The sequence below is a fragment of the Anticarsia gemmatalis genome, chromosome 17 (genome assembly GCF_050436995.1).
Source record: "Anticarsia gemmatalis isolate Benzon Research Colony breed Stoneville strain chromosome 17, ilAntGemm2 primary, whole genome shotgun sequence".
NCBI classification, from domain to species: Eukaryota; Metazoa; Arthropoda; class Insecta; order Lepidoptera; family Erebidae; genus Anticarsia; species Anticarsia gemmatalis.
This window is the reverse complement of record NC_134761.1, coordinates 8,022,885-8,044,398: the sequence shown is the minus strand read 5'-3', so window position 1 is coordinate 8,044,398 and position 21,514 is coordinate 8,022,885. Positions and strand designations below refer to the sequence as shown.

General features: G+C 35.3%; 2 protein-coding genes across 10 annotated transcripts in view; one reads left to right on the top strand and one right to left on the bottom strand.

Moving 5' to 3' along the window:
- Nucleotides 1-4,089, top strand: part of cert (ceramide transfer protein) — a 44,099-nt gene extending 40,010 nt beyond the window's left edge. For both annotated transcript variants that reach the window (XM_076124783.1, XM_076124782.1), the window contains one exon: nt 413-4,089. In XM_076124783.1, the coding sequence (XP_075980898.1) occupies nt 413-540 (128 nt within the window). In that variant the 3' untranslated portion in view covers nt 541-4,089. The remainder of the gene's footprint in view (nt 1-412) is intronic.
- A 290-nt stretch (nt 4,090-4,379) lies between these two features.
- The window catches only part of Pde8 (phosphodiesterase 8), a 233,333-nt gene continuing 216,198 nt past the window's right edge, over nt 4,380-21,514 (bottom strand). For 7 of the 8 annotated variants that reach the window (XM_076124910.1, XM_076124916.1, XM_076124917.1 and 4 more), the window contains 13 exons: nt 19,498-19,555; nt 13,738-13,905; nt 13,174-13,376; nt 12,637-12,820; nt 11,350-11,526; nt 10,967-10,999; nt 10,133-10,225; nt 9,005-9,256; nt 8,391-8,607; nt 7,921-8,102; nt 7,531-7,664; nt 7,051-7,205; nt 4,380-6,749 (listed from right to left, as the gene is read on the bottom strand). In XM_076124910.1, the coding sequence (XP_075981025.1) occupies nt 6,565-6,749; nt 7,051-7,205; nt 7,531-7,664; nt 7,921-8,102; nt 8,391-8,607; nt 9,005-9,256; nt 10,133-10,225; nt 10,967-10,999; nt 11,350-11,526; nt 12,637-12,820; nt 13,174-13,376; nt 13,738-13,905; nt 19,498-19,555 (2,041 nt within the window). In that variant the 3' untranslated portion in view covers nt 4,380-6,564. The remainder of the gene's footprint in view (nt 6,750-7,050; nt 7,206-7,530; nt 7,665-7,920; nt 8,103-8,390; nt 8,608-9,004; nt 9,257-10,132; nt 10,226-10,966; nt 11,000-11,349; nt 11,527-12,636; nt 12,821-13,173; nt 13,377-13,737; nt 13,906-19,497; nt 19,556-21,514) is intronic. The other variant, XM_076124911.1, reaches the window with a different exon arrangement.

The following is a 21,514-nucleotide window of genomic DNA, read 5'->3' as shown; positions in this document are numbered from 1 at the left end:
TTCACCTTATTATAAACACCTGTTTTTAACTACCTCCATCCTTTTCAACAGCAAATTAGACTACGAATTACTAACCATATCAATTTAAAAAAAGCAGTAGTAAGCGGTAGTTGATCTATTTAAACTGACATGTTTATGTGAGCTTAAACACTATTGAATAGATAAACTATCGCTAAACGTATCTCAGAAACCGGGCATTAGTGTTGTTGTCACTCAAATATTCGCCCCACTCTAATTGGCCATAGTATAATGCACTGCGTATAATACGCCTTCGTAGTCTAAACATTTGGTTATAACAGAAACCTATAGATCTCTTAACCATTAGAGGAGTATAAAATGACCATAAAAGGACTATCACTTTTCAATTTTCATGATATAATAAGCTTAATTTAACATTTTATTCTTTCTTCAGTGAATCCTGGAGGCTGGGCACCAGCAGGCGTGCTCAGAGCAGTCTACAAGCGAGAGTATCCTAAATTCCTGAAGCGCTTCACCAGCTACGTCGTCGAACAGTGCAAAGGCAAACCTATCGCCATCTAGCGGTGCGCAACACAAACCGGCGGTGACTGAATCACCCCACCAGCCCACGTGGCGCCACTGTGACGCAAGTCAGGTGATGAATATTTACTGTTTATATAAGGCACTGCATTTCGTGTTCAACATACTTTTATTCCTTCTTTCGAATAAGGAGTAACAGTCATGTATTCTAACGTGCTGACGTACGGGATATATCTATCTCTTTCTGTCTTCGTTAGTGGGAAAAGGACACACGTATGGAGTAGTGTGGTGCCGGTCATAGACGTTTAAATAGGTGTTATGTAACGTTAAAGGTTTTATTCAGGGTGATGATAAGGATTCCTGTTTCATACAATCAGTCGTATTTTCTTCGCGATCTCTGACTGGGTTTGTTCTTTACAATTCTTTAAATAATTGTCTATTATACACAATATACGAAATAAATGTTAGTTGCCTGTGACTTTGTACGTTAGAACAGAAGAATTGTGTCTTTTATGCTCCCAATAAGTCTCTCGTCATGATGTTTATTCGCCAGTCTTGGCGTACATTTCCTAAACAAATAAAATGTTTGTTATAATTAAAATATTTGTCCAAATAGCATGTTGTTGGATGTAAAATATATTTATTAATGTTTATTATTCATAATCATGATTCGATGTTAAATCGGATTGATTTTACTTTGAAACATGTAAATTGTAATGTGTAAATGTAAAGGACATAGAATAATGTAAAATATATAAATTAATGTTGTCGAGTGTTTATTATAATAAAAGTTATACAATGTAATACTATGAAATGATTATAAAAAATATAATTTCTTTTCAAATTTCAATATAATTTTCGTTCTTAACTTGTCCATATGATCACATGAAATTGTTATTGTAAAAATGACGTGAAGAATTTTATTGTATATTACAGATTCATTACTAAAATATTAGACTAGGGTGAATGTTCCAAATATTAATCGCACACTCAGTGCAAAAAAGTCGTAAGTGGAAATTCTTCAATAGTGAGTATATTCCACTTACGCCTTTCTTCCCCTGGGTGTGTGAAACTAGGCCAGTTTGGACTCGAGTACTGACTAGGTTTGTCGTCAGGAAAATTGCCTTTGTACATAAATTAGTAATGGGCATCGGATTGTGATTCTATGTGTATTGGACTTTATAAACTTGAAACTATTTTGGATGCGGTGTGTAAAGTAAAAAAAATAGTAGAAAATTATAAAATTGTAAAGCTTGTTATACACATATTCGGGTCAGCATGGTCGGTAGTATTTGTTGAACATCAAAACCGATTCAAAGCAATTACTGCACCTGGTTTTGCTGATCGGGCAGTACCGGTCCGATTAGGGGTTGCCAGATCCAGGTTCATCATTTCCTGGACATTTCTAGGGTCACGAACGGAAACAGAGTCTTTGTAAAAACTTGTATCTTTTCGTTTTGGGACAGCAAAGTAAAATTACTTGACACACGCTGTCACACGCAAAAATCCGGGACAATCCCGGATATCCCGGCTATCTGGCAACCCTAGGTCTGATCGGCCTAAAAATGCCGATGTTGATCGGCATTTTTCCCAAACATTCGTCAACATTACAATCGATTTATGAAGTCCCGATTAATGTGGCCCCGAATATGAGTGTAGCAAGTCTAAAGATTGTCATATGGCGCGTTGTTGGTACCTGACGTTAGTATACACGCCGCGAATTTAATTTCCAATGGCTGATCATTATATGGAACTTTTTGAGAGTCATGTCTGCTATCTAAGGAGTGTTAGTACTTATCTTTTATAGAACGTCTAAAGATTCGACTTAATGTGTAAAGGAAGGGTAATATTCATGGATGCGTGATAGTTTGATGTGTTCAGTTAGATAAGTTCGCGAGAGAATACACGTACTTTAGCACTATGTTGTGGCCTTGGAATCTAAAAACCTGTAGACTGTAGTCTTACTAATAAACGTACTGTAAGTTCTGATTAGTTATGTTTTGTCTCCTTCACTCATATACTGATTCAAAAATTGATTGAAAGAGACAAAACCGTGTGTAACTAATCAGTAGCGCGACTCTTTACAATTTGTACTTTCGAGTATCGAGATTTTGACATTTAAAATGTATTGCTAAATTAGTTTCTACGATGCCCGCTGGAGGCGCTGATTGTCATACAAAATCTCTATAGCTAGCCGGTTGCCAATAGTCTATAGTGGTAGAGAATCGTAGTACTGAGCTTACACTACGTTTCTTAGTACCGGTAAAGTTTTGTTCTTTCTAAGGCCACAACTTCAAAAATTCACTTCATTGTACAGGGTGGGACTAAATAAATGTAGTTCATAGTGTATCAATATAACATCAGCTTTGACCAAACAAACGTTTGACTGTTTCTTTTCTTTTCTATAATTACTTTTAGAGCAAGCGCGTACTGGTGACTTGCCACAGTGAATATTTCGGCACTCTTATAAAATTTATGGAGATGCTCATTGCACCTTACGGCTGGATTTTTTGGATGACACGACTCTAATGCCCGGTTTCGAAGTACATTTAGCGGTAGTTTATCTATTAGCGTTTTTATATGAGTTTAAACGCTATTGAATAGATAAACTACCGCTAAATGTATCTCAGAAACCGGAGGTAAGGCATCGGTGTGCGCTTGCTTTTAGCGTTATTGCCTTACTAAAAAACGTTTTGTAAGCTCTGGTCAGTTAAATCGTACTTTGTCTTTTTCCCTCACAGATAATTTCAAACTTGATTGAAAGTGACAAATCATAGTTTAACTAAAAAGTGCTTACGTACCGTTTGTTGGTAAGGCAGTGTGTATTTTGTGTTTATTTTTTAAAACGTTTGTTTGGTCAAAATAACACTTTTATTATGCACATAAATAAGATAGTATTATCTCTTAAACTGTCATTATTTTTTAATAGTTACTTGTACGAAACAGACTTCCATTCCAGCTTGTTTTTAAACAATTTCACTGATTTTGTATACATTTAAATATTAGATTTATAACTACGGTTACTATGGAACTTCAGATATATAATATTGTACAGAACTTCACGTTTATTGTCTCAAAGTAATATATTGTTTACTGTTAGTTTTATGTCATGTTACTAAAGCTTTGTTACCTACGAACATTTGTTGTGACTTTTGTAACAGTCGAATTAATGCGTCTTCAGAATATTTTCATTATTGTGTTATTGGCTAAATTCGGCATAAAGACAGGATAGGCATTGAACTATAAAAAAAAACATGTCGCTCTGTTTAAATTACTTCTCTTTAATAAGGTAGTCTACACATCAAAGTTGTTGATACCGTTTCAAAGGCAGTCTACAGGTCGATGATATGTGTCGGCCAATTGTCAACTTATTCGTGCTTAGTTCACAACAAATGTTTTCCTAGTAACGAAGCGACCTTTTTGGAGTAAAAAGAGGTTTAGTGGTAACATGACGTCATCAACAAGTTAAAACGTGAGCGGGAGTGTAAAGAAATTGCATTTATAATACCGCAATGTTGCAATTGTATTAAGTTATATAAAGTATGTTTTTTTTAAAATAATTATTGTTTATAATAAAATGTTTTATGGACATTCTTTGTTTTTATTGTAGAAGGTCCTTGTGTTTGTGTTTGAAAATGATATATCTATTTAATAACGGCATAATATTGCTATGCTTTTCTATTAAAGGTTACCTAAAAAACAAGCATTAGGTACCTACCATTTTCGTTGCTTCGCTTTCTGTAAGCCATCATATTATAGGCTATTTTGCCTGAATAATCAAAGATAGCAAATTATTTTGTCTTTTCTGTTGCTACTCGAAATAATCTTGTTATAATGACAGACATGAGGGGTAATTGGAGTATTTTTTAATAAAACGAGGATTGTTCTCCACTTCTTTGTGAAGTGTTTATTCACTTTATTTCATTTACATTAACATTAATTAATTGGTACTTATACAAGTTATGCATAGCACACAAGTCTCCGCATATAAAATTCACAACAATGTAATTCTATCTATACTCCACATTTAAATATGGGGACCAGCCCCCGTTACCTTAATAGTTATTTACTCAAACATGACCAACTTACAAATAAACTCAACATAAATAGAAATCATTGGATTAGGTCTTGATTTGTTAGCTTAACCATGGAGACGTCAACTAATACTTTGGGAACGACAAAGCCAAGATCTCCCAAAATTCAAGATATTTCACATTAAAATCTAATTAAATTGAGCTAACTATAAAAATAAAACTAAATTGATCATTAGAATTTGTTAGTACACGAAACATTATGTTTTGGTTTTCGTATTACAATAAAATAGATAATGAGATTGAACACCGCGACCTAATCGATACAGTACATATTGAAGTAGCAAAATGTATCTACGTAAGTATAAAGTTGACGAATATTGAAGAAGGTATGTATAACATTAACATTAGACCGCTATGTATTGACATTGAGCACGAGGAAGCGTAATTTATGATCTCATTTATAGTATTATCAACTATAGTACAATACTTAAATACCAGCGTCATAAAGACGAATACATCATTCAATAATCGCTATTACATACATGTTAGACCTTATTCGAATACAATAAATTACATTTTAAACAAATATTCAAGTGTTCTAATATATCTATTAATAAATAACATTAACATTTATATTTTGTTAAGTATAAAATGTTTATAAAATATTCCCGAGGAATGAAACGAAAGTGTCTAGGTGTTGTTCAACAGTTGTTTATAAAATCATTCGAAAAATTTGGAATTTTGATATGATTGAGGCCGAAAGTGCGCACTACAAAAAGTTTATTATAAAAATAGGAATTCTTTTGAAAGCTCAAGTGTATAAATGGACCAATTTTCAATAGTATAACAATATGAGAAGTCGAGAATATTTTGCTTGTGTTCGGTGCGAATATAAGAAATAAGGGGACGTACAATGTTTATGGGGTTGTTCTACGGCTGAAAATTACTGATTCTATTCGATTTTGATTCAAAATCTTGAAACAGAACAGAATATTCATCAACGCCCTCACGCACATACTACGTTATTTATAAATTATAGTAACTAAATGGTATGGTGAATATACTGTCATGGGATGCAGTGAGAAATGTTCGTCGACACCGCTAATGAATGAAACATGGCCAATTGTTTATTATGGCACTTGTATCACGGACAAAAACATTATATTATGTAACGACCTAAGATACCTACCCGTGTATATGGCAACTTGAATACAACATCTTAGTACATTATGCCAATTGTCTAATGATTTCCACAGACGACATGCAGTAGGCTGATAGGCTCACAAGCAGCTTGTACAACATATAATGATATTTAGTACCTAGTAATAATCCATTTATGCTTAGGCTTTGTTCGTGATTTGATCTCGCATATTCTATATGCGATGAACAGCGCTCGATATGAATAACATGATAATATAATATATAAATAATGCAAAGATACACAACGATAAAGCCACAACAGAACCATGCCATCTGTGGACGTTTAAGATACTAGTGAAAATCCATCGATACATTAATATAGTAAATATTTTGGATTCAATATTATCTAATAAATACAACTACTTAAAAAAGTAGATATCAACAATTATAATTTTAATGATACCCACACTAACACGGATATAATAAGTATAAAATAAGCGTATTATCGGACACATCCGTCAGGCATCGCGTGCCAATGATCCGTTTCAGACTTATTACGTTGACATCCAAACTCCACGCGCTCGCGAAACCGTTCCCTCGTTCAAAAGCGAATACAATAATCTCTCGAAATCTGTTCCCAAATCTAAGTCGCAAGGAGGCACACACCTTAAAAGTCTACATAGACTTTATCACCCGTAGATAGCGTCTCTTTCGGGACTCAACAATAACTACCCAATTGCATGGGATCCAAAATCGTTCTAACAAGGTCACCCGTTTATAAAGGGTGATAAGTAGTATCTGAAGTGTGACAAAATAGGGGATTTCCCTCGTATTGTGGGGGATTCCCGGGGCTCATCACACGTGTAGCGTCTGTTCCGTGGTGGGCAGGCGTCTACTCCTCGGCGGTGGTGGCGGGCGGCGCGGAGGCCATGTTGTTGTTGGGCGCGAGCTGCACGAGCGAGTGTCGCTGCGCGCGGCGCACGTCGGCCAGCGTCGTGACGCCGGCGTCGTCGAGCTCGCGCCAGCGCGCGTGGTTGTTGCGAGCGTGAGACACCAGCTCCGGCATGTCGATGAATGCTGGAGGAAATACATACCAGACATGTGTAAGGCTATTGAACTACAAGTAAGTTAAAAGTAAGTAAAATGTTTAATTTTTTAAAGCTAAGCTGACTTGTACATGATGAAGTGTCTGTAAAATGACGTGATGTCTAGGTTAATAAGAGAAAGTGAAAGTAAAGAAGTTAAGGTTTACTGCAAAGCCTTTCTTTCAGGAGAGGGAGATTCGTACTCTAAACCAAATTAAACCAAATACATAAGACATAACTGAATCTCTGCCATAAGTCTACCAGATCAAGTATTAAGTTCGTTGATATCTTACCGGCCCAAGCCTCCATCATGTCTATGATGATGTAGTCAATGAAACCGATCTGTGAGCGTGGTATAGAGCAAGTAGCGCGGTCGAACATCGGCATCACCACCGGCAACTCTTTAGCTTTCTCCTCATCTGTCTGTAGGAAGTATTCCTCGGCAATCCTGAAAAAAAAAAATATAATAATGATTAGACTGTCTCGTATTTTTTTGTAAATTATGCTTTGTGACTTCAATATCATGGGCGTCATTTCGATTCACAGTAGATTTTTTATCATGAAAGAAGCATTGAGAATTGCCCATTGGCAATAACGTATTGTAATTAAGCCATGGATTCCGGATTTTTTTTGCGATATTACAATTGACCGACGTGGCGAAGGGTCTTTATTTTACAAAATATAAACATGTAGTGAAATGAACTGTTTAATATTAATTCACAGTAGGTTTTCGTTTTAACACGTAATTGTTATGTACGAGTTATGGTAGTTACCTCCTAGCCCATTCGAAGGCGAATTTCTGCGGGCGTGACGCGTTGGACACGTCAGCGCACTTGATCATCATCCTCTTCACTAAGATCACGTTCTCCGGTAGAGACAACGCTGTCGTATCAAGTGCCAGCGGCTCCTGAAATATCAACAGTATTTTTATTATTTACTACAGTCATAAACATGACAACTGATTCATCTACAACAGATGGATGCAGACGTACAAAGTAAGACAGATGGATGATTATAATAAAAAACTATTATCAGCTACCCTCTGCCTCTGAAAAATCTAGCTTTATTAGTTTTGTATTTCTACGTGACGAAAATATAATTGTTGAGTTCTCAAATATAATTTTTAAAAACAAAAAAGAAACAAATTTCAAAGAGTCAATTACATCAGTGTGCATGCCATCCTCCCGGCTTCCGCTAGATTTGGCGTAGAAGACGTTGACAAATTTGGCGAGATGCTCGAAGTGCTTGGTCATCTCCGTGGCGAGGATCATGTCGATCACGTTGTGGCGCACCTGCTTGTACGTGTCGCGGTCGAGATTCTTGAATATGTTCACGCGATCGTCATCTATGAACATGATAAAGTTTATGTTAACTATCTTTATAAATAAAAACAGAATTTAAAGGAACATGTTGTACGATAACGGTTTAACACTTATGTTTCAATTCAACAAAAAGATAGACTGTATAATATCTCAAATAACAGACATCTAATTTAAGCAGAAATCAAGTTAACAACTTAATATCACACGTTTGTAATGAAATGCGATTAAATAGAATCTAGAAAAGTGCCATTCAGACCTTTATCTAGTTTTTCGGAATCAAATATAAGCTTTTAATAAAATGAGATACTGACTGAGCGTGAGTTTGAAAGTGAGTGCAGCGTGATGCGACTCAAGCACGCAGACGTCGTTATAGAGCACGGCGAGCGGGTGTCGCGCGTTGCAGAGGAAGGCTGACGACGTGCCGGGGTGGTCCACGTCATGGGCCGCCGCCGCTAGAAGTGCTGCAGCAGCCTCCAGCGGCTCCAGCAGGGTCTTCAGACGATCCTTCTCCAGGAAGTACGCCACCGCCTACATGTCACACAATTATATAATTTGTGCGTGGGTGAATAATGAATAATAATTGTGGCCCAAGATGTGTAGTGTGTACCCAGTGGAATGTTTCAGTATTGGTGTTGTCTGCTTTTGGATCTTTAGTAAGGATCAAATCTTAGCGTATAGATTTCTAAGCTATGTTTGGGTAGTAAAAAATACAAGATTTTCATTATCTGTTTACATATCTAAAAGTGTGACATAAACAACGTAATCAACGCAATCAAATGCTATTGACTCATTCGTTGACACCTCACCCGATAGATAAAGTTTCATTTACTTTTAATTTAACATTCAACTTACTATAAGACAGATTCAAAGCAAAACATCATACCAATAGCTTTCGGTTAATGTGAAATTAGGAGATTCTTCATACCTGAAGTACATCAGCAGCATGAGTAGAATTATGGTACGTATTGACGGCGTGGTAGTTGGTCTCGATGATGGTGAGCCAGTGCAGCAGCGTTCTCTCATCGCACTCCAGCGCGGCGCAGATGTCGAAGCGCCCGCCCATCAGTGCCAGGCCGAGGTGGGCTAGTGGCCGGCCGCGGGTCAGGTCTTCCAAGCGGAAGATCTCAAAGTCCCAGTTGAGTGCTGTATCTAATAACTCACGGAGTTGTCCGGAGGTCTGTAAATGAGAAAATTTTGATCGGCTTATCAACTTTTTCGAACTATTTCTTACACGACATCATTTTTATTTACGTAATTAATATACATATATTTTTACCTACACACCGGTTCTCAGAATGTTTTAAAAATCACAATACTTTGTAGTGCTTTTCAATTCAGTACCGAGTTACAAAAAACAGAGAAATTCTAAACATTTTATTCTATACAACTTTATATTCATTGAAAAATAAAGTCTCACTCCACGAACTGCTAACAACCATTAATGCTTTAGAAAGAAAGAAATAAATATTCCACCTGAATTACGACGTAAAAATTCTTTAACACTCATTTAATTTCTCACACATTATCATATTATGGAAATTACAAAGCGTATTGTCATGCAAAGGCCACGTAGCTATTTTCTGAAAATATTACACGAACACGATACAATAATAGATGGCTCTTATCCACGTGTGAAGTAAGTCATTCGAGCGTAAACGCCTTACAAGATTACCGTAGAACGAACATACAGATTTATATTTAGAAACGAGAGAAATATGAAGCGCAAGTTTGCCATTTTCCATTTGATATTATAAAACTATATTTAGTTTGTGTTAATGCGTATTCGTGTATAATTATTGCTCTTTTCCTTTCCGGAATCAGAGATAGTGCTTGTTATTTTTATTGCCCTTTTCCTGTGTCGCGTTTTAATTTACGTCATTGCAAATTATCATTATTTTCAGTAGAAATAAATAATAATTGCCATTTCACCAAACCTTTGATAATTTAAACTATCATTTGCAGCAGGAGTTTTGAATTTGAGACATGACAACTTCAAAACTCCTAAATTTTGAAGTTCCTTGGTGAAGATATCAAACTATTTTTGTCTCCTTACCTTGTGTTTGATGTTGGTCCTATTGGTCTGGGACCTAACCACGGTGGAATCGTTACTGCTTCGACGAGAAGACAGGACATTGGTCGGTCCTTGCTGTAATCAAATACAATCATTAAACAAAGGTCACTTCGATTATCTTCTGTAAGTCTACAAGTTGTATGTACTTTAAGATCTTCTGATAGAGCTATATTTATTTCTACAATTTTAATTCATGCTCTAAATTTAGCTTTTATTTCTGAAAGTTTTATTACTGCGAGTAAACATGCCTGAATTTCATTATAGCCAAGAAGATATTAGAAATTTTCTAGTTTTTTTTAATTTTCATTCTTTTTTTTCAGTACCATGTTAAAGCTTTGTTACTTTGTTAGTTTCTCATTCATTATTTAGTAATAAATATATATGAGTTTTGCTATTATTAGTATGCGATGTATAGTTAAGTTGACAGATTAGTTATAGTCAGAAGGAGTGCGAAACAGAGCCTAGACGGAAATCACGTTACACAGGGCTCATTTTATAATTACATTTATTAGAATATAAGCAATACTATGTTATTTTTAAGACTAAAATATTAGGCTACATAGTTTCTATGTTACCTTCGCCTATTAAGCATTAAAAGATAGGTAAATATACAAGGTATAAAACTGTATAATGCTAGGGTATAATATACATAGGTACAGGTATATAAATATTTAAAAAACCCAAAATCATATTTGTACACAAATGAGCCCTATGTAACGATAACGAAAGCATGAATCACAAAGTACTATGTACTATCTAAGTGGTCTATTTGGAAGATATAGACATAGATAGACGTTGTAATTCCAAACCTCCTACCATAAAAATAAGGTTTGAGTTCGCTTGCTCTCTCTTCACCGGGTCGAACAGGATCGTAAACAAATAAATACCAATGTTAGTACATACATAAACAACATTACATGCATATATTGCTTTAAACTATCTACTAGTTTTGGCAATAAAAATCACAAAAGTACATAATAAATAAAGTGTTGTAGAGTGACGTCATCGTAGTCCTTGTTGACGGCTCCTCGAGGTGTATTTGAAACAGTTGGGAGCACAACATCGATTATATTAGCTTATTATTTCAAGGTAATTGTAATAAGTGCCGGGGTTTGCACAGGTACAGCGTGTTTTGATACAATTACAATACAAACAATGTACAAAATTTGGTAAGCGTTTACAAATTGTAGTGTACTCACCGAGAGGAGGGCTCCGATGAGGTCTGTGGCGATGGGGTCCTCGACCCGGAGCTTGGGTTCGTCCCTCATTTGTGGGGAGTACAGCTCGGAGGTACGGAGCATGTCTACGGCCCTCTCAATACAGGCTACGGTAGATGGAGGAGCGCCCTCAGTAGCCGCTGATAGAAGAGATATCACCTAGAAATCGCAAAATTTGTTTAATATCGTGTGTGTTTTTCTCTTATGTTGCTTGTTTATGTTCCGTGTGATTAGTACACTGGGAAAAGTACGATTCTAAAGGTTTATGCGCTTTAGCTATAGAAAATAATTGCGTAATATTTTGAAATAAGTAATATAAATGACCTGTATTTTTCAGTTTTACGTCATCAATTGATTAATACAATATAAATACAATAGGTCTGCGGTTGGAAAATAAATTTGCTTCAATGAATCGCAAATGGTAGAGATAAAAATAAACGTGTTTGAACATGTAATAATATTAATAGTTATTATATAAAATACAAACATACATAAAATGCCTTATATGTATTCATATAAAGTTGGTAGAGACCAAGGAACGACATTTCGTACGATCCTAACAAACTTCCCTTGCTTCATTCACATACATCTTGTCATACAGGACCGCCAGTAATTATATAAAATTTGTTATTATATTATACCTTAATAGTTTTTTTGTGATTAAATTAATATTCCGTGGTCTCTGCCTACTCCTATAGGAAGAAGGCATGATTTTATGTATGTATTAATAGCTAATTAAATGCCTCTCGAAACTTTATTCTGGAGCTTGTTATATTCTCATATTAACTATCCATATGAATAAGAATATATTGCTCGGTAAACTTTGGTAATGTTGCCGAAACTTATAAGTAGAGGTAAGCAGGTGTATCAAAATGAATACTTCAAGGAAACTTATATGATAAAATTTATTAACTTTGTGATCGTTCAATGACCTCTTAAGACTTAATCAATATTCTATACAAGACTCAACGTAGCTCTTTCAAAGTTTTTTAGACAAAGTTGTGTTTTTATTTTAATTCTCAATAAAATGTTGTGGGTAAAGGTCTTACTTAAAGTGTAAATAAAACACAGAAGAATATACGAACAATACTATCTTAAAAGCTCTGTACCGGTTTTGTCCTCTTATCTTATTCTAGGTATATTTTTGTTCACCTTGCAAGCAGCTAGTTCTAGCATTGGATAAGCTCTCCAGAACAGCTCTCCCTAGAAGTTATTATTAATGAAAGTTAACTTAAAAGTCAGCCATGTTTTTTTTTAATGCCTTCTTACTTTGGTGATGGGTGCTTCAAGCGGCAAGCCTTGCAGCTTAGCGAGAGAGGTGCGGCGTAGTCCGTCCGAGGCGACCGAGCGCACGTCCAGGGATCCTCGCCGAATGGAGTGCAGGGAGCCGCGGCCACGCTCGTTCTCCACCGCCGCTGTCGGCTCGCACACGAATACTATGTGCGATGTGCTCCTGGAAGAAGGACGTGACTGATTTTTATCGTGTCTTCTCTTTCACTATGGATATAAGAGAGATAAAGAGAACATGTTTTCGTTGCTCTGACTACCGCAGTTGTGGTGGTTTCAAATTACAGTGAAACCAGAACTTATAGGTGCGGTTGAATATTATCAGGTGGTAGAAGTCGCATCAATTTAGACAGTTGTTAAGTAAAGGCAAAGACCTGTATGTGGTTTCATCTGCATAGACACATTCTCGATCATCCAAACCACTCAAAATACCTACCATTAATAAAAAAGCTAATGATACCGTCAATATAAAACATATCTGCGATTTTTTTCAAAAAACCTAAAGTATAATGTACAAACTTGGTAAGGCCAACAGCAGCTCCTCGGCACGGCAGCAGGATGGGATCGGGAGCGGCTCTGCGACGCAGCGTGACTGGTGCCTCCCAGTCCCTGGCGCCGCTGGTGGCCAGCCGCAGGGCTTCACCTCCAGCTGTCTCCGCGAGCGGTCGGGGACCCTCGTCCACACGCCAACCGAGCACGCGGCACCAGGACTTGTTGGCTAACTGTTAGTTAATAAAAACAACAGTAAGACACATGATCGACATAAATCGACAAATTTAAGAGATGGAAGCAAATCTTGACTCTATATTTTAAAAAGTTTTATTGCATTGGGTAGATCATAGGGGAGGAAACACTATTTAAATTCGATTTTTCAGTTTCATTATCCAGGATATAACAAAATGTCATTGTCTAATAAATTAAGTTTACAATCTTAGAAAGCATCTTAATAGTGCCGATACTTGGATCTATTTTACTCATGATGCTCATAAAATTACTGGGGAACAGAAGAAGCTGTGAAAGTGAGTACCCTTATAATAATAGTTTACCAGCACGGAATTGAAATAAATTATTTGTGCTACTTACCAGTATCCTCTGCTGATCATCAGTAACTGCCACGAGGTCCCGGCAGCGGTCGGCGGCGGCGGCGAGTGCGGCGACGGCGGCGACGTGCGCACGCGCAGTAGCGCCAGCCGCGCGGCACTGCAGCACCTCGGCGCACCAAGCTGTAGCACTCATGGTCTCTACCATCACCTGCGGGTATAAATATTCAGTGAAATAAGTATTACAGATCAATATTACAGTAGCTCGATTCTCTATAGTCGGAAATACAGAGTATCGATAGTTTGACATTTAGAATGTACTACCAAAATAGTTCCTACGACGTACGCTAGAGGCTCTGATCAGATTTTCATACAAAATTGTTCGGTGCCTGATGGTTTTCGATACTTAATAGTAGTAGAGAATTGGGCTACAGGTCAGAAATTAAGCACCTCTCTCAAGAATTCTTAAATGGCTAAGTTATCAATATATTACACTAAAAAAATAACATCGTTTACAACAAACATTTTCTGAAATTAAGTAAGTATTGTTGAATGCGTATTCACAAGAGTCTTTTTTCTACGCTTCACGATAATGTGTTACACAAAGGCAACTTTTCTCATGATTTTATACTTAATTTCACCTTTAACGTTAAACGAAGAAAAAAGCTACAATGAGCTAGAATTTTCTAGCGCACACTGCGGTAAAAACTAAGAAGGAATATTTAAGAGCATCGTCACGGCTAATTATGAAACATTTCAGATTCTCTTTTCTATAACATTTTCTCGTTAAAAATTACTGCATTCAGAAAAGAAAAAAGGACATTTTCCATTTTTCTCGGAACTTGCTTTTGTGATGTGATAAAAAGGGGATTTCGTGAGAGGTTTTAATTCTGAAAAAGGATTGCTTGTACTTTTTGTTTTTAATCCTGAGAGTTGGTGTTCTAGGATTATAGAATAGCGGTGGGTGCTTCAGTCTGCGGAGCTGTAAAACAAACACGTCTATTCGGCGCCGCACTTGGAAGCGAATTGTTTTAGTGTTTGAGAACTACTCAAGTTTTATATTGCTTTCTAGAATTCAACGAAACACTAAAGGAGTTAAGTTTTAGTGAATTCTCGAAATACGTTTGGTTTTAAAGTTGTTTGAGTATGTTTATAGAAGACAGAGTTTACAGAATGACGTTAAATATTTGTGTCATTAATCTACCTATTGGTAGACAGTAAGGTAGATTTTTTATGTCATAAAAGCGCTAAGTTCTAAACATCTATCACAAAGATAATAAAATGAAAGGACTCTGGTAGCTAATAAATTATACTTTCTATTTTTAAACAAGTACTTCTAATTCAAGTCTTGTACTTCTACATGGATAGCAACAAAAAGGATTAAAGAAGCATGCAAATGAAAAATAAGTGTTGATTTTAATTAGGAGATGTCGTAGATAAGGGTGGGTTGGTTCGAAGCTCATTACAGGAATAAAGGTGCGCGGCGGAGTGTGCTCGAGTTGTTGCTTTGTTCTAGCGAGTTGTTGAGCCGTCTTTGTCACTCGAGTATGTTGCCCAAACTCGCACTCACGGCAGAATAGCACGGGGAAAATGTGGAAGATGATCCAAATTTTGAAACATAATATGCCATACGATGCCATAGTTTTACATAGAGGAGCTAAAATAGTTTTTATCAACATGTTTTGTCTGTTTAAAAGGGATTTCAACTGCTTCGAAACTACTTTGTAGAAATAATAAAATGCAGATTTGATTTCTGATTTCGTTAACTTTATGTGTTTTTTTAGATAAAATAGTATGATCGGACTAAGGTATCGTATGTTATCCATATTATAAGGATCGAAATAGGTTCATCTATTTAACTAAGAAACCAAATGTGACAGATCGATTGACAGTCGTTAAATATTAGCACATGAATTGTATGTATAAAACAATCCTAATGAACCACGTGGGCTGGGATAAAAGATACTTGCATACTCCATGAATTATATTACCATTATTTAATCTAGATATATTATGCTGTCATTCAAATTTAAATTCAATTAGCAAATGAACAAGTAACGGCTCATTGACTGGATAGTTTAAATGACAGCGCGTCAACCCAGTTGTGATACAATGGCATCTTATTACACGTATTAGTAGTCCAGTTTGATGCCGAGACGTCTAAGTGGCTCCAATTTACATAAACTATTCAACTAAATGTTTGGTTGTGATGTTAGAAGGAGGTAAGAGCGGGGAGTTATAGCGTTTTATTTTATTTAGAAAGAAACTGTATTCAAATGAACAAGCGAAGACTCAATCAAAACAGTAATACAGCTCAAGAAAAAGTAGATAGTATAATCATTAATGTTATATTTATTACTTTTAAGTAAAGCTGAATTGGCGTAAGCGTAAAGTATTAAGCATTTACTGTCTCATAGCTAGGTATGGGTACCCAACCGCAATGAAGTAGGGCCTTGGATCCACATCGTGGATAGACACTATATGAGCAAAAAGGTCTTTAAATTAAAGATTAAATGTCTTTGACAGATGGTCTTAGACACTAATTGACACCATTCTGGTGGGCTACTGAAACGATAAAATATAATTTAGGTGGTATTAAGTCCGCTCCGCTTTCCGCTCTAGAAGCCAATGTATCACACACCTAAATCGCAAGTAGTACGGTGCTGTCAGTGTTTATTGAATGAAACATTGGAAACTAGGTAAAATATGTATGTGTCGCAACTCAAAGCTATTATGTTAATACTACTGAAGATAATAAACAAGGTTATTTCATGTTCAGCAAACTCATTGATTCTGTTTATAGATTGTTTATTTTACATTGTAATTGTATTGAGGCACTCCAATATTTGCTAATTTAGCTCGTACCACAGCGTAACATAATGTTTCATTTCCGATAAACGTACAACAATAAATTATAGCGATTTAAGTTTCACTTGTGCGTTGTCTTTTTTTTTTGGTTATCGTTTTTTGTCGTATGTATTTTATAGTGTTTTAGGTCGTTCGCGATTTGGTATGTGACTTACTAACAAAATGTTTGGTAAAATTTTTAATTTAGAGAAAAGCCACTACCTTTTTGTTTAAACAGTGCACCTACAAATGTTAAATTATTGACATAGATTTATTTTGCTGAAAGGAAATGCAACGCTGACAATATTTTTGTGTAAAACAGACATAAAATTATCGACTGACATAATCTACCTCGTCATAAAAAGCGTTTTATACGCGACAAAAAGGGCTGAAACAATGACAAAAATACGTAGAATTATAAAAAGCTCTCTCATACCGCCAATAATCTCAATAGCCGCAAGCAGTACGTTAAAGAAGGGAACATTGTACTAAACCCAGATCTCTGCGATATACAGTTTAATAAAACGACACAAGTGATGTACGACGTCTATATTTTTTTGCCAGATCATTTGTGTAAAATTGTTAATTTTTGCATTTCATTAACAAGATATACCTCCTGGTAACTCAAGGTATCCTGCGTAGTGAAGTCATTAACAAGGTATTTGAAACCATTCATTTTTTTTTAATCTAGCCCCTCCCTTATTACGGGAGGAGACCCTTGCCCAGCAGTGGGACAGTAATGGGTAAAATTTATTTATTTTTATTGAATTTATTTATTTCATTCTGTCAAGTATTAGAACAAAGGATATTAAAAGGATAGTTAGTTTATTATTTGTCATCGTAGCAAAATATTGTCCCAAGCTTTTCCTTCCTTTGTTTTAAAATCAAGTACCTTAATTTTACGGAAATCGTTCTAGTTATTTTATAGAAACTAAAACCAAAAATACCGTAATGTTTTAATTTGGCAACAGTGAACAGTAATTTAGCGGTGCGTTGACGTCTAAGAATAGGCAGCCCCATCATGTCCCATGTTAGTTGTAAAATTACCGTCGTTTCGCTACAATGTCCCCTTGTTTACGATTCTACAAGCCATTTCTACGGTTCTACTCTAACAAGATAAATTTCTGTCGCGAGTATTGCGTATTTCCTGTGGAAATGGCGTTTGAAAATGCTGTGCTGCTTTCGATTAGATCTTTGTTACTATGGAATAAGGAAAGGGTTGGTTTATTCTAGTATTTACTCGTCGTAGTGCGTATAACTTCTGAAATGTTTAATATCTCTATTGATATAACATCGTTACGATATGTCAACTTGCAATATGGTACACGATTGAAAAAGAATATTAAAAAAAACATCTTCTAAACACCTCAAATTCCATTTATAACGATTTTTTATAATATAATAAAAACAAGTAGTGTAATGCATTTATAGTATTCGTATATTATGCGTATAAGCTGCTAGGTGTACCAATCATATTTCTACCTTCACTTATTGCCTTCACCTTAATTTCTTGTTAAGTATTCTCAAATAATAAAAATCTCAATCATTTCGATTCCACGAAGAAAGTGCGCCTCGGGTTAATTGTTGCTAATAGCCGAATATTAAAAGATCATATTTTAAAACGTTCTTAGAAATATGATTTTCACAATAAACAATAGAATAAGCGTATATATTTCATTGTCAGATTTATAACAGTTATTTTGTAAAAGAATATTTAATATTCGGTAACAATTCATCATGACGGACTAAGTGGGAAGACTGGTTTAAAAACGAGGTGCTTTATTATCTGTTTCTTTAAAGAAAATGCCCCTTTTCCGCGACTTGTTTTAGGGAAGCAATGGATGAATTTGCATTCCATCTTTCAGATAGAGAAATAAATTTTGTTTACGTTATTGGATTTAAAATAATTATATAGAGTCACGTTGTTTACTGGGTTTATACGTTTGTCAGTTCAAACTAATACGAAGTGATAATTTCTCTACGTATCCCAAAAATATGCTCTAGATCAGGGTTTTCCATTCTTTTCTTAGTTCGGGACTTTTATATTATTCTTGTTAGCAGGGACTACTACGTAAGTGTTTTGAAAATAAATTGTCATAATCATCATGAAAATTTAGAATTTTAAAATCATTCGCGGACCATATTTTCACTGCTCTAAATTCACCACATATAGTATACACACATAGGTATTTGAACGATACATAAATCAATAATAGTAAATTATTGAGTTCAGCGTATTTATGTGAACGTAAATAATATTCCGAAACTAATTCGTATCACCGTAACAATTGCAAACTTTTAACAAGCGATTTAGCTAACTTATCCTTGAAACATCTCCTCAAAATACCTTCCCAGCTCGTCAATTGTTGGCAAAATTGTAATAAATAACTCTAAGTGATCAAGTGTCTGTATCAACTAAAAATAGCGAGTTAAGCAAGGTTATTTCGTCCCCTGTAGAGGGCCTTGGAGTCCATTAATTGAGAGGGTTAGATAGATGGCAGGTACGTCGTAAATTTAGACAGATGTCGACCTTCGAGACTGACGGACGAATACTGAAAGTTTACTCAATTAAAGGGATGGTGCAAAGCTTCTCTTGAGATGCAAATCATGCTAACACTTTACTATGTTTTGTTGGGAAACAAAAATTTTGCATAAGATTTCGAATTTAGACTCTCATTTGGCCATTGAAATGGACCCCATCATGACCTGCTACCAATCAAGATTTTTTACAGATTTTAAAAGCCTCTTCTTTTCTTTGAATATCTCTGATATTATTACTTAAACCAAATCTTCATGACACTGAAATTCATTACTCTTCACGTCTAAAATCTGTCTAAACCTTCATTCAGCTAAGTTGCATTCTATCAACTCATGTACCAACACTATATTGTTCCAGTACATCTTCTAATTTGCTTTAAACATTACATAAAACTAAAAGTATAGTATTTAAACTTACCCGGTTGAATCCAGCATCAAGATACGGCAGCACAGCAAAGTCGTCCTTCAAGTAAGCGCTGTAACAAAACGACTTCATTAAACTATTGTACACCTTTACTGCTACTAACTTATATGGAAACTGTTCTTTGTTCGTCTTGAATGACTTCTTCACTTTATAGTACAGGTGTATTACTTAGAGCAAATGCATTTAAGAAAGTGTAATAGAGAACAGTTGCTCGAAAGGAATGCAATATGTAAAGGGTGTTTATTTTCACCTATGTAGATAGCGTACAGGTCGCATATAAGAATTTAAAAAAGGGATTAGATGAAAATCATTCTTATAATATAATATAACAGTGTAAAAGTTTGTTTACAATTATTGTGAAAGACTTACATGTTATCATTACATAACATTACGCTACGACTTATAGGAGTGGAGCAGATTTTTTTTTATTGTAAGAAATAAGACCACGCGGAAGAATTCGTGGACAGACAAACTTGATAACCTAAGCTATAGAATTATGGAAAATTTCTTAAGATTCTCTTAAAATTTGACAATATTCTTTTTCTAATTATATAGTTTGCTGGGTTAAAACACATGAAAACTGATTTAAAAAGAAAACACAGTTGCTGTGAATAAATTGATAGCCAATATGTGTAGTCCACAGTACAATATTGCCAATACAAAAAACCAAGCACAAAAAGTACAATTAAAACAAAATTCTGCTCGAAATTAATGGGCAAATAACTTAAAACAGTATAAACTAGTGGGCGTAATAAGTGGGCGTTAGTTTGCGGCCGCGTGGGCATTAACTTCATTTGCATAAAAACATGGTTCTATTTAGCCGTCATTATTGTGTCGGGTTACAAGGGAGATCATTCCCACGCCGGATTACGAGTAAGGTCACAATACTGTGGTTTGTGGATCACAATGCTAAAAATATTTGAGATTTTTGCTTTGTTGTAGTATTTTCCTGTATGGCAGGTAATTTTAAATTAGTATATTAGACTTTGGTCTCTGCCTACCCCTATGGATAAAAGGCGTGATTCTATGTATGTATATTAGTAAGGTTATGACATTTTTTTTAAATTCTAGAATCGAGTTTTCAATATGGAACTTTTAACACTATCATTCTCATCATCTATTGCACCCATTTAGATAAAAATTGGCCGAATTCGAGCTTTTCCACTGTGGAGGCACGTAAGCTACAATTTTTCCCATAAATTGAACATCAAAAACATAAAAAAAATAGTGAACTGAAGCTAGGAATTTAATATATTTTTCGCTACATTTCATTACTCTCTACAAACTAACTGTAGGTACATAACACGTAAACAATACTACCGGTAAATAATAACCACACCACAATAATTTCTACATCCGAACCCGCATATACAGACTATACAGCCTCCAAAACTACTCAGAATTAACACATAGTTCCACGTAATTAAGCCTTCAAAGGTCTTCCATATCTCTTGCTGGCATTCGTAAAACTTTTCATTCAACATTATATACATATGTCATATACTATGTATACACTCAGTTTCTGAATACGGCTTGCATTTAACTGATTTTCCAAAGCTTTCAACTTTCATGTATCTACTTTTGCGAAATATGAACTCATTTTCAATTCTGCTCTGAATAGTTTTAGTGTTGCATTTGAGTACATTAGTTTTGAGTTCAGTGAAAACAGTTTGTAGTGATTAGTAATTAGCTTGTTGTATGTACAGAAAAGTTTGATATTAAACTAGCTTTTGTCCGCGTGGCCTAGTGACTTAGTTGAGAAATTTCCATAAATACAATAATCCTCTCTTTTGGAAGACCCCCTTACCCCTTTTCTCACGATAAAAAGCCTTATTCTTCTTCAAGGTCAACTCTTTCTATCTATACCAAAATTTCATAAAATCGGTTCAGAAGTTTAGACGTGAAATTGTAGCAGACAGCAGTACTTTCGCATTTATAATATTAGTAGGGATTCAACACTCTAATGTCGATTATGTTCAATGTTTTAGGCATTTAGCGTTACAAATTAGTA